Genomic DNA, 12,391 nt, shown 5'->3' with positions numbered 1-12,391 from the left:
CGTCCTGCTCATTACCTCCTCCTGCTGTTGGAGGCAGCCATGCCGTACTCCGCGACGGCCTCAAGGCTCCTCGCGCCCTGGTGCCCCTAGCAGAAGAAGCTCGCGGCGGCCAAGCACATGGTGCTCTTCGCTCCGCCACCTCCTAGACCCGATCTACCCATCGAGGCGGTTATCGAGCTCCTCAACACGCCTGACATGGTGGTCGCCACCCACTAGAGTGTTGCGCCTGACATGTTGCAATCATTTATTTCAAGTGTTTCAGATGTTTTAGAGGTATGTTGCAAGTATTTCATACGGATATTGCAAAAGTAGATCGGGATGTTGTATATGTTGCAATGGTTGTACATGTATGTTGCAAGCTTCTGTTCCCAATGTTTCATCTGTTTTTCAGGCGTATGTTTTAAGTGTGTTTATTCGGATGTTGCATATTGCAAGCGTTTTATCTGGATGTTGCATATGTTTTACAATGGTTTTTAAGTGTTTTTCATGTGTTTTTACAAGTATTTCAGATGCATATTTCATCTGTCTTCGGACGTATGTTTCAAGTGTTGCATCTGGATGTTTCAAAAATAGATCGGGTGTTGTATCTCCCTCCTCCCTTTATGCTGCCTCACCTCGGTGTCTCCTTCTCTTCCTGATGCCGGCTGGGCATTCACCGCTCTCTCCTCTGCTCCATGCTGGTGACGTTCAGGGCGGCACGAGTCCTGCGTGGACGCACGAAACGGCGCGAGCGCTCCGTCCATCAGCACGTCCAGGCAAGCCCGGTGGCCAGTGACGAGAGATCGGGAGAGAAATGAGGTGGCTTTTTGCAGCTTTGTTCGCATCGTCCTTCCCAAGTACGGAGTAGGAGTTAGCTCCACGGTGCTAGGTCCGTCAACCTCGGCACGTCATTCTGTGTTCTGACGATGCCCAGTTGTTCCTGGTCGTTAGTGAGACCCTAACAGTGATTAAAATGCAATTAAGAGCATACATGGACCGGGACGACGCGAGAGAACAAGTTTAAGATCCAGCGATGCACTTTACTCTGAAAACAATCACAAAACACAAAAAAATGGCAAATTCGCTCTTCCAAATTTCATGATCACATCTCATCGAACTTGAGTTCCTCTATCATCATTCATCATCTCACCGGATTCCAACTAACGCCCTGTTCGTTTGGCTTATAAGCCGTACTTTTTGAGCCAACGAACAATATTTTTCTCTAACAACAAATCAGCCCGCAGTACTTACAACAATGGCTTATCAGCCAAGCGAACAGGGCATAAAACATTGATGCCCATCCAACTAGACTAGTTCCACCCAATCATATCTATCCCATCAAACAGCACAGCTTCAGGCCCCACCACATAGTCCTCGTCTTATTGTGTTGAGCTTGGCGTGTCCACGCCATGGGACTTTCTCCCGGCTTCGACGGCCTCCCTGTTTGTTTGTTTCATCAACATGACCACAAGATCTTAGCACAAGAACAGCATGCTAGCAAAACAAAAAGGCATCTTCTTTACAAACAAGGGAATACTTCTAAGTTCTAACCTGAATGCGCTGACAAGCTCTTTGTTCTCCGGATCAAGCTGCACCCCCTCATAAAAGGCGTTGGCGGCGTCCTCAAACCTCTGCCAGGATCACCGCAAACAGCAAATGAACCAGTCATCATCTAAAGACAAATCAGAAGCGGGTGAATTCCCAATCACATCACAGTGCCTCGCGTACCTGTAACAGACGATGGGCCGCACCTTCCCTGTAGCAAGCTTTCGCCCAATCTGGTCTCAATGCCCGGCATGCTTTCGCATCCTCCAGGGCTCGTTCAGCTTGCCCTGCTCGCAGCCAGCAGAGGCTTCTGTTTGAGAGCACTGTTGCGTCAGTTGGGTCCAACTCTGTAGCCTGAAATGCAATTCCATACTAACATTAGTCTCTTGCGGCTAAAGTAACAGCACTCTGGACATGAAGAATAACAGCTGGATCTCAGGTACGGTTAAAAGCACAATTCCAGAGTTCAATATTGCTGTGCTTTGTCTATGCGGAAAAAACATTCCATCTTAGTTACCTGCGTATAAGCATCCACTGCTACAAGGTAGTCCTTTCTTCTGAAGGCATCATCACCCCTTGATTTGGCTTCCAAGGATCTTTTCTTTGTCTCGGGTGACACCTGCGCAGCCAATTAACTAATGTCAGATTTCAATTTTCTGCTAACCTCAACAATTAAATCAAGTCTACCTCTATTTAAGATGAAAGAGGCCTACCCCTGATTATGTCCTAATACAAGTATATGACTTGACTGTCAATATAGTACAAGCCCGGACCGACACCAAAACTATGTAACAAGTGCATGACATACCTCAACAGTTTGTGTTCGGCCTGATTTCAGAGATGTCACTTCCTTCAATTGAGACTGCAAAGTTTGTTCAACAGTTAGCAGACACGGAGAGTTTTTCTTTTTTTGGTTAAAGGTTTATGGATCCTATGACAATGGAAAATAGCTAAAATGTTGATTCAAGAGGCACCTTTTCCCCATACTCTTTAGGCAGCATGTGTTCTATAATCCCATCTACGTTCCAGTTTGAAACACCTGGAATTGGGGATGTTAATGGTAAAAGAAGTTCCACAGCTTCACGGTTATTTCTCCAAGCAGCAACCTGAACTGGCTTCAGTTCATCCTGAGGTAGAAAATCACACGGCAATCAAGTTGTATTCAGTGTTCGTTGGCATGGTCTGGATACAAAGACCAAAAGATTGCTGCATCTTTATGGATATTTAAAACAGGTCAACACATAGCATGAACCTGACATTGAAATTTCAGTATGACACTACTTGTTTTATTACGATGAAATACAACTTACATCATCGCAGGTATTCGGGTCAGCTCCAGCTTTAAGCAAACATTTGATAACTTCTATATTTCCACTATCTGCAGCAATATGCAATGGGGTTGCTCCACCAGCCTTGACATTTGGGTTTGCACCAGCCTACATTGCATATTATTCGGTTAGTTTCTGAGGTAGAAGTCATAGTTGATACTCCTTCCATCTGTAAATAGAAGGCGCAACTCCTCCAGCACCAAGACCAGTAAACGATTTAATTTACGTGCATTCTGAGGAAAGCATTTTGGATGTCGCGCATGCGTGCATGCAGGAATGGCCAGCCCATTCACTCCTCCACGCGCGAGAGAGAGACCATGCACGCTCTGTGAGTAACGGTCTGTGCATGCGGCGAGGGAGGCGATGAGGTTAGCAGTCACAGCAGTAAATGTTGCATGTGCGTGAATGGTGCCAGGACTCGGCCGCCTTGTACACTCAGACTATAGAAAAAGTGGTTACGCCTTCTATTCACGGACAGAGGGAGTACAAGGTATTAGTAACTAAGTACATGGAACAATATTGTGTTGCATGTATCAGTCAACTAAGCATTTTGGTCCCCCCCCCCCCACCCCCCACCCCCCCACCCCTGAAACTCCTTTATGCTGGCAAACAAGCATCACAGTTCGCATTGCATAATCTAAGCAAGACTGAAAAAGAGGGGCACAAGAAATATGCTTAATTTTATTTATGTGCGTATTCCTACGAATCCCAAGGGCATAGGACACAGCATGAGTATTGCTAGAGTTGTGATTTCCTTATTGGGCTAACCCTAGAAGGGTAGCAATGTATATTGGTCATACATGGGCCTCATGGGCCTAATACACATACTCTCATACTCCAACACCCCCCCGCAGTCTGAGCTACCGGCGCAGCGGAGTTACAGACTGGACATGAAAAGAAGCACACACGATCACACGATCCCCCCCCACAGACGCAACTAGCCACCAATGATGTTGAGGCTGGAGCGAAACTCGGTGAAGGTCGATGACGGGAGGCCCTTGGTGAAGATGTCGGCAAACTGGGAGGTGGTCGGGACGTGGAGGACCCGAACATCGCCGATGGCAACCCGATCACGGACAAAGTGTAGGTCGATCTCCACATGCTTGGTCCGTTGGTGCTGCACAGGGTTGGTGGAGAGGTACACCGCACTGACGTTGTCGCAGTAGACCAACGTGCTCCGGGAGAGAGGGCTGTGGAGCTCGGCAAGGAGCTGTCGGAGCCAGGAGGCCTCAGCCACGCCGTTAGCGACAGCTCGGTACTCCGCCTCGGCACTGGATCGGGAGACCACCGGCTGGCGCTTGGACGACCAGGACACCAGGTTGCCGCCCAGAAAGACAGCGTAGCCGGAGGTAGAGCGCCGAGTGTCCGGACACCCGGCCCAGTCGGCGTCAGTGTAGACGACGAGCTCGGTGGAGGAAGACCGCTGAAGGAGTAAGCCGTGGTCGACAGTGCCGCGGAGGTAGCGGAGGAGGCGCTTGAGCGCAGTGAGGTGAGGCTCTCGGGGATCATGCATGTGAAGGCAGATCTGCTGTACTGCATAGGTGATGTCTGGCCTGGTGAAGGTGAGGTACTGAAGGGCACCTGCCAGACTCCGGTAAGCAGTGGGGTCTGCCACGGCGGTTCCCACGGCCTCGGACAGCTTGCCCTGTGTGTCAACTGGAGTAGAGCAGGGCTTACAGTTAGTCATCCCAGCACGCTCCAGGATATCAAGAGTGTACTGCCGCTGGTGAAGGAGAAGGCCGGTGGGGCGAGGCTCAACAGTGACCCCGAGGAAGTGGTGGAGCACACCAAGATCCTTCATAGCAAACTCCTGCTGAAGAGAGGCGATGACACGGCTGAGTAAGGACGGACTGGAGGCTGTGAGGACAATATCATCAACGTAGAGCAGCAGATAGGCAGTCTCAGCTCCATGGTGATAGATAAACAGGGACGTATCTGACTTGGCCTCCACAAACCCCAGTGTCAGCAGGAAAGCAGCAAACCGAGAATACCACGCCCGGGGGGCCTGCTTGAGCCCGTAGAGAGACTTGTTGAGCCGGCAGACCATGGCCGGACGAGAAGAGTCAACAAACCCCGCTGGCTGGCTGCAGTAGACCGTCTCGGTGAGAGTCCCGTGGAGAAAGGCATTTTTGACGTCCAGCTGATGCACGGGCCAAGAGCGACTGAGAGCCAGGGAGAGCACTGTGCGTACGGTGGCCGGCTTCACCACGGGGCTGAAAGTCTCATCATAATCGACTCCAGGGCGCTGAGTGAAACCCCGGAGAACCCAGCGAGCCTTGTACCTCTCAAGGGAACCATCAGCCCGCCGCTTGTGTGTCCAGATCCACTTCCCGGTGACGACGTTGGATCCGGGTGGACGGGGCACCAGATCCCATGTCTGGTTGGCGAGGAGAGCCGCGTACTCCTCTTCCATCGCGCGGCGCCAATGAGGGTCCGACAAGGCGTCGCGAACGGAAGAGGGAACAGGAGAGATCTGCGGGTCGTCGGGCATCGTCGCGAGAGCCCGGGGCCGCAGGGTTCCAGCCGCGTGTCGCGTCACCATAGGGTGAACATGCCGCGGGTGTCGGTGAAGGAGTTGCGGGTGGTACACCGGCGACACGACACGGGCAGCCTGAGGCGGCGGCGGCGGTGTAGGGGTCGCCGGCGGAGAAGGGGCCACCGGTGGTGTAGGCGTCACCAGTGGAGAAGGGGACCCCGGTGATGCCGGAGGCAGCGGTGCCGCCGGCACACGGCGCCGGTAGACGTGCACCGGCTGGGCGAAACGCGCAGGAGGTGCGACAGGCAGCGTCCCCGTACCCGCTGCGGACGTAGGGGTAGGAGCAGCTCCGGAGGGCGACGCCTCCGGACCCGGGCAGGGCGCAGGGCCAGGGGCGTCACTGGTGGGTGGCGAGCGGGGGCACGGGCCCGGCGAGGGGCACGGGGAAGCAGTACCTGCAGGAGACAGCGGTAAAAGTGGCTGGACCACCGTGTCAGTGGGAAACAAAGAGAAGGGGTCCGGATCGGGGGTGGGAGATGGGGTGGTGGTGGTGAAGGGGAAGACAGACTCATCAAACACCACATGGCGAGAGATGATGACCCGACGGGAGGTGAGGTCAAAGCACCGGTACCCCTTATGATCCGGGGAGTACCCAAGGAAGACACACAGAGTGGAACGGGGAGCCAGCTTGTGGGGAGCGGTGGCAGTGGTGTTAGGGTAACACGCACACCCGAAGACACGAAGGTGGTCATACCGAGGAGGGGTACCGAAGAGAGCGTGGTGTGGTGTGGGAGCCGGGCAGGCAGCGGAAGGAAGGCGGTTAAGGAGATAGGTGGAGGTGTGCAGACTCTCTGCCCAGAAGCGAGCAGGTAGCGACGCCTGGAGCAGAAGGGTGCGCATGGTGTCGTTCGTGGTGCGAATCATGCGCTCGGCCTTGCCGTTCTGGGAGGAGGTATACGGGCAAGACATGCGCAGCTGGACACCGTGAGAGAGGAAGAAGGCACGGGAGGTGCCGTTATCGAACTCACGGCCATTGTCACACTGGACGGCCTTGATGGTGAGGCCGAACTGAGTAGACACCCAGGCGAAAAAGTGGAGAAGAGTGGTGAAAGTATCCGACTTCGCACGCAAAGGGAAAGTCCACGAATAATGCGAGAAATCGTCAACCACCACAAGATAGTATTTATACCCAGAAATGCTGATGACAGGAGATGTCCATAGGTCGCAGTGTACAAGATCAAACACATGCGTAGCATGTGAAGAAGAAGAACAAAAAGGGAGACGAACATGACGGCCCAGCTGGCACGCATGACACAAGTGCTCATCGTGAGCCCGAGTACAACCAATGTCGGAACTGCGACTAAGCTGCGTCAGAGCATCACGTCCAGGATGGCCAAGGCGACGGTGCCAAGTGGTGGAAGAAGGAGTGGCGGCGAAGGCAGCTGACAAAGTAGACGGCGACGAAGAGGAAGCAGACGCCGGAAACCGAAGGGTGTAAAGGGGTCCCGTGCTGTCACATCGGAGAAGAGGACGCCGGGAAGCCAAATCCTTCACAGTAAGACCAGAAGAGTCAAATTCAACAGAACAAGAATTGTCAGCTGTAAAACGACGAATAGAAAGAAGGTTGTGAACCATAGAGGGTGCAACAAGAATGTCAGGAAGACGAAAGGAACCATGAGTGCCGGCGGCCCCCACGGACGTAACTGGAATACATGAACCATTCGCGACCATGATGGACGAAGGATGAGAGGAAGAAGGAGGGTGAATAGAAGAGAGTATACCAGGGTCTGGAGTAGTGTGGTAAGTGGCACCCGAATCGGCAATCCAGTCGGTACCAGCAGGCGGTGTCAGGGCCATGGTGCTGAAGGATCTGGCCAAGGCCGCCGGGTTCCAACCGACAGGCCCGGGCAAGATGTCGGGAGGTGGCACCCACGAAGATGGGCAGTGAAACCCTGGAGGAGCTCCAGTGAGCAAGGCTGCTGGTGGGCGAGGCTCTCCGCCTGGAGCCGGGAAGGGCCACATGTAGATGCGCCCCGACCACGGGTTGTGGAAGGAGGGCGAGGGTGCACCCCGTGGAGTCGCGGGCGTAGGGGCTCCGGAGGGCGACTGCACCGGTGTGTGGTGGCTTCCGCGGCCCCCACGTCCCCCTCCACGGCGACGGCGGCCGCCACGGCCCCCTCCACCCCCGCCCGGCCCGGGGGGAGGAGAACCAAGAAGCGACGACGGCGGTGGAGCGAGGGAACGCGCCGGAGGAGTAGCGGCCAGGGCAGTCGAGGAAGACGAGGACCCTGGCGTGGAGGTGGACCCTGGCTGGACGCCCTGAGTGAGCTCCTCCATGACAAGGTCGTCGCGGACCTGCAGGAAGGAGGGAAAGGGCCTCTGCCGGGTGATCCACGTCCGGAGGTGGGCGTAGCGGTCACTGAGCCCGCGGAGGACATTGAGGACCAGGATGCGGTCCTCCACGGGCCAGCCAAGGTCGCCGAGGGAGTCCGCCATGCTCTTCATGCGCCGGCAGAAGTCGCCAACGGAGAGGTCACCCTGGACGAAGGTGCGGAAGCTCGCATCGAGACGCAGGGCCCGGGCTTCGGCATTGCCCAGAAACTGGCCCTCGAGTGCAAGCCAGGCCCGGCGAGCGTCAGCAGAGTTGCGGACGAGGTCGTGGAGGTCCAGGGAGATCGTCCCGATGATCCAGGAGAGGACGACGCTGTCCAGGCGCAGCCACGATGAGGTCTGGACTGCGACCGAGGCGTCGACTAGGACGTGGTCGTCGAGGGCGTAGCGGCGGAGGGTGAGAAGAACCAGGTCCCTCCAGCGGGCGTAAGAGGGCGACTCAGGTTCGAGGACGACCGGGACGAGGAGTCGGATGTTCTGGACACCCCCGGCCTGGTAGTGGAGCTGAGCGACGTGCGGGTCGGCCGGGTCGTGCCAGATGACCGTGGTGTGAGACGCGCGGTGACCCGTCGAGCCGGAGGAGGTGGCCGCGGTGTCGTAGGATGTAGGGAGGACGAGGAGCTGCTCCGCCTCAGCGATCTGGCGGGCCAGGGCATCAGCCGCGTCGCGCTCGCGCTCCAAAGCGAGGGCGGCCGCCCGCACCCGGGCCTGGCTGTCAGCAGCAGCAGCCCGTGCAGCCACGAGAGCAGCGGCGAGAGCGGAGCTGGCCCCTGCCGTCTGGAGAGGGGCAGGGGGCGGCAGAGGAGGAGGAGCGGGGAAGAAGAAAGGCTCCAGGTTCTCCCCCGCACCCCCAGCGGCAGTCGGGGGGTGGCTGTCTGCCGCAGTCACGGAGGCGGCGGGGCGGCCAGGCGCCCACAGCCCGCGCCCCGGCGGGCAGCGGCCAGTGGCCAGGCTCCTGCGCCCCCAGCCCGGGCGGGCAGGGCCGCCTGCGCCGCCCGCAAGCGGGGCTACGTGCTGCCGCCCGCGCCCATGCCCGGTAACGCTGGCCGCTGCGCCAGCACCGCAGGCGCCAGCCTGAGCACGCACCGCCGCGGCGGACCCACCCGCCGCCCGCGCTGCGCGGCACCCGCGCCGCCCCGGCAACGCGCCCGCAGCCCCGCGCGCGCGCAGGGCTCGCCAGCCGACGTCCGCGGCGGGGGATCCGGCGCGGCCGCGCGGCGGCTGGCCCAGGACGGGTAGGGAAGGGAGGGGAAAGCCTGGAAGTAGGTTGGGGAGGGGGGGAGGGCGGCCAGCCATTGGCGGCGGCAAGAAATCGGCCGGCGACGCCTGCGGGCTGGGGAAGGGGGAGGAAGGAAAGCCAGGCTCTGAAGGCTCTATACCATGCTAGAGTTGTGATTTCCTTATTGGGCTAACCCTAGAAGGGTAGCAATGTATATTGGTCATACATGGGCCTCATGGGCCTAATACACATACTCTCATACTCCAACAAGTATAGTAGGGGGAAAATACAGGTGTTCTACTCATCAAATTAGACTGCGTACCTCGATTAGAACCTCTAAGCATGGGAGGGAACCTGCAGCAACAGCAGATAACAATGCTGTGACACCATCATCGTTTTCAGTATTTGGCTGCAAAAAAAAAAGATATATAAAAAGAATTAGCCCAATCACAACGTTATAGGAAGCCTAAATAACTTCATGACATACTCAGGAATCATGATTTAATTATTGTGCTTCCAGATTGGCACATCTGGATCCAGAGAAACATATGCATCTCTTGCATGGTGGCTTGAAACGCTCAAACATGTCTAGATGAAAGATGTCACTAACAGCAGATATAAGTCTGGAAAAGGCAAAGGTTCATAACTAACGTTTGCTGCACCTACTGGGTTGGCTACCAGATAATCAATTGATTGTCTTTGACATTTATATTAGTCCCGTTATAAATGTTGGCTTCGTAGACTTCTGTGCTTTTGTCCTGGTCTTGTAGGTTTTGAACACTATTTCAATACATTAGTAGCGAACTAGGGTTCTCCTCTATTGTTCTCCGGACCAAACACAAAAAACGAAAGGAAGAGATTATTGCTGCAAGTTTCTTTTTATTGGTTGTTGTTGGTTCAGATCAAGGAGAAAGGGTTGCAATTAGGAAAAAAAATAAATGGTCATGGAGATAAGTACTGAGGTGAATTGACAGCATCGGAAAAGTTACAAAGCTTAGCCAGCCTAATGTGTAATGCTAAACTGAATATGTAGTCAGCATGTTTTGAAAGAATAATCGAAAACCGAGATCTGTACCATATAATACATGTAAGAGGTACGGTACCTTAGCATTGTGTTGAAGCAGAAGTTTGACAGCATCCGGATTGCCATGACCAGCAGCCCACACGAGGGGAGTGCCAGCGTCACTTTCTGATTCGACGTCAACTCCCTTGGAGAGGAGAAGCTTCATGAGCTCTGTGTTTCCTGCTCAAGAAAAAGAGACGTTGGTATACATGATTTGGTGATTATTGACTGGTGGAATGGCGGTGGTGTGGAAGGGGCAGAGCACGAAGAGGCCGCGCATGTTATGTTATGTTACCTATGCCTGCAGCATTGTGTAGCGCTGTGGCTCCTAGGTTGGTGGCCACCGAAGGATCAGCTCCATGGTCAAGGAGGTACTTGGCAGTGTCCAGATGGCCCTGGCGTGTCGCATGGATGAGCGGAGTTTCGCCTATGGAGTAGTATACAGATGAGATATGGCATAATGCATGATACATTGATACTACAGTAGGCATACCGCATACAGATGGTGTTTGTATTGTATTGGCTATTGATTGCAGTGTAGTGCCGTATATACACACAGTAGAGATGAAAAGCAAAGCAAAGGAAAGCGGAAATGTGGTATTAGAATGGTAGTCTGGAAGGTACCAACCATCATCGTCCTTTGGGTCGACTGGGAGGCCGAGCTCGCCGATGAGGAATTCGCAGACGTCGGTACGGCCCTCGCGCGCGGCGAAGTGGAGGGCGGTGCGCTTGTTGGCGTCGCGCACGGCGGCGGCGACGGAGGCGGCGCCCGTGCCGTCCTCGTCGAGCGCCGCGACGAGGCCTGCAAGTAAGCACCGGGAGAGAAGATGGCGAAGACGGTGGTAGTAAGGAGCGAGTTGAATCGATGAAGGAGGACAATCGAATCTTGAAATCGGATCGGCACGTACTCTTGAGAGACTGGAGGTCGCCGGCGCGCGCAGCCTCCAGGAAAGCCTGCACCTTGCTCCGAGCTGCCAATTCCAAGCAATGTGGGGAGTTAACCAAACTGAGCGAGCGAGAAGCGGGGATTGTTTTGGTGGATCCAGTAGAAGCTAGATACCTGAGAGGGCGGCGGTGGCGTCGGCCATGAGAGAAGCGGACGCTTGGGTTTCCAACCGGGATGGGGAGGGGAAAGTGGAGGCGGCGCGGCTCGGCGGCGGTGAGGGAGGCAGATTTCTTTCTCAGAGCGGGCGAAGTCAGGCGGAAGAAGAGGAGTGGACTCAGGCGGTCGAGCCGGGCCGGGTCTCTCTCTCTTTCTCTTCTAGATAGAGTCTACTATGAGCGAAAGGCCCATTAGAGTTACAGCCGTTCCTTAGCACTAAATTTGTTTTTGTCTATCTACATTATAATATTAGCCGCCCATGAAGCCATCAAAGCAACGGCGTTCAAATGGGTGTGATCTCCACCTCCACGACAACGTCTTCAAGGAGGAAAACAGCATCTATTGATGTAGCCAACACCGAGGTTCAATCCAATAAGTTGGCTAATGGCCGATTTCAAGGCTATATGATTATATACACCGAGACGTTTGGCACCCCGTACATAAGATGGTTATTGGAGGTGTGGATAGCAAAAAAAATTGGAATCAGCTGGTTGAGCACAACTTATTGGATTAACATAATCTATCTAGCCTACATGAGTGAAGATAGAAAAGCCTATAGCTAAGCTCGAGCTATACATGGCCAACCGTGCCGCACGGCACGGGGCATGGCACTAGCACGATTGGGCACGGCACTATGCGACACCATGCCGTGCCGACCTTGCGGCCAGGCACGTCACTACGGAGGTGGAGCCCTGCCGTGCCGTGCCGATGGGCACGACGCCCCGCCAAGCCTGTGTCAGCCCGTCGCCATGGCCACGCGCCGTCGAGCCAAAGCCGCGTCTCCACCTAGACGCGCAGCCACCAAGCAAACGCGCCTCGCTGCCCCTGGATGAGCGCCGCTGCCGCGTGGACGCACCACCGCCGAGGAGACGCGCCGCCGGCCGCGCGCGCGCCTGCGACGCCACAGACGTGCGCGGATGCGCCCCCACCGCCACTACTGCAGGGACGCGGCCCGACCTCGGACAGCCGCCGTGGAGACGTGCCCCGGCCTCGTGCCGCCGTAGTCGCGGTCAGATGCGCCACACGCCATCAGGAAAGAGAGGAGAGACGAGACAGCAAGAAGATAGGGTTTGGGAGTGAATGGTGCTTGCTTATATACTTGTGTTTTCCATCCAACGGTTCAAATTCATCGTGTGTTCATCCGATGGTCCAAATAAATCAGACCGCATAGTGCCAGGCCTTCATCCGTGCCGTGCCTGGGCTGGCACTACGGGCCGACATGGCGGCCCAGGCACGGCACTACTACCGGACCGTGCCCGGCACGGGCATGGAGGGAGCCGGGCCGGGC

At 55.6% G+C, this 12,391-nt stretch overlaps 1 protein-coding gene across 1 annotated transcript; it reads right to left on the bottom strand.

The window, feature by feature from the left end:
• Positions 1–1,039: 1,039 nt before the first annotated feature.
• Positions 1,040–11,220, bottom strand: LOC136507798 (uncharacterized). The gene is made up of 13 exons (XM_066502431.1): positions 11,062–11,220; positions 10,910–10,972; positions 10,630–10,803; positions 10,297–10,428; positions 10,042–10,181; positions 9,261–9,347; positions 2,835–2,960; positions 2,499–2,651; positions 2,333–2,386; positions 2,042–2,143; positions 1,708–1,878; positions 1,531–1,610; positions 1,040–1,419 (listed from the first exon to the last, which is right to left on the bottom strand). Exons 1-13 carry the CDS (start codon positions 11,087–11,089, stop codon positions 1,359–1,361), a joined length of 1,371 nt encoding a protein of 456 aa, XP_066358528.1. The 5' UTR covers positions 11,090–11,220; the 3' UTR covers positions 1,040–1,358.
• Positions 11,221–12,391: the final 1,171 nt, after the last annotated feature.

This window comes from Miscanthus floridulus, chromosome 1 (genome assembly GCF_019320115.1).
Source record: "Miscanthus floridulus cultivar M001 chromosome 1, ASM1932011v1, whole genome shotgun sequence".
NCBI lineage: Eukaryota > Viridiplantae > Streptophyta > Magnoliopsida > Poales > Poaceae > Miscanthus > Miscanthus floridulus.
Note: the sequence above shows the minus strand (reverse complement) of the source record. Positions and strands in the feature narration are given on the sequence as shown.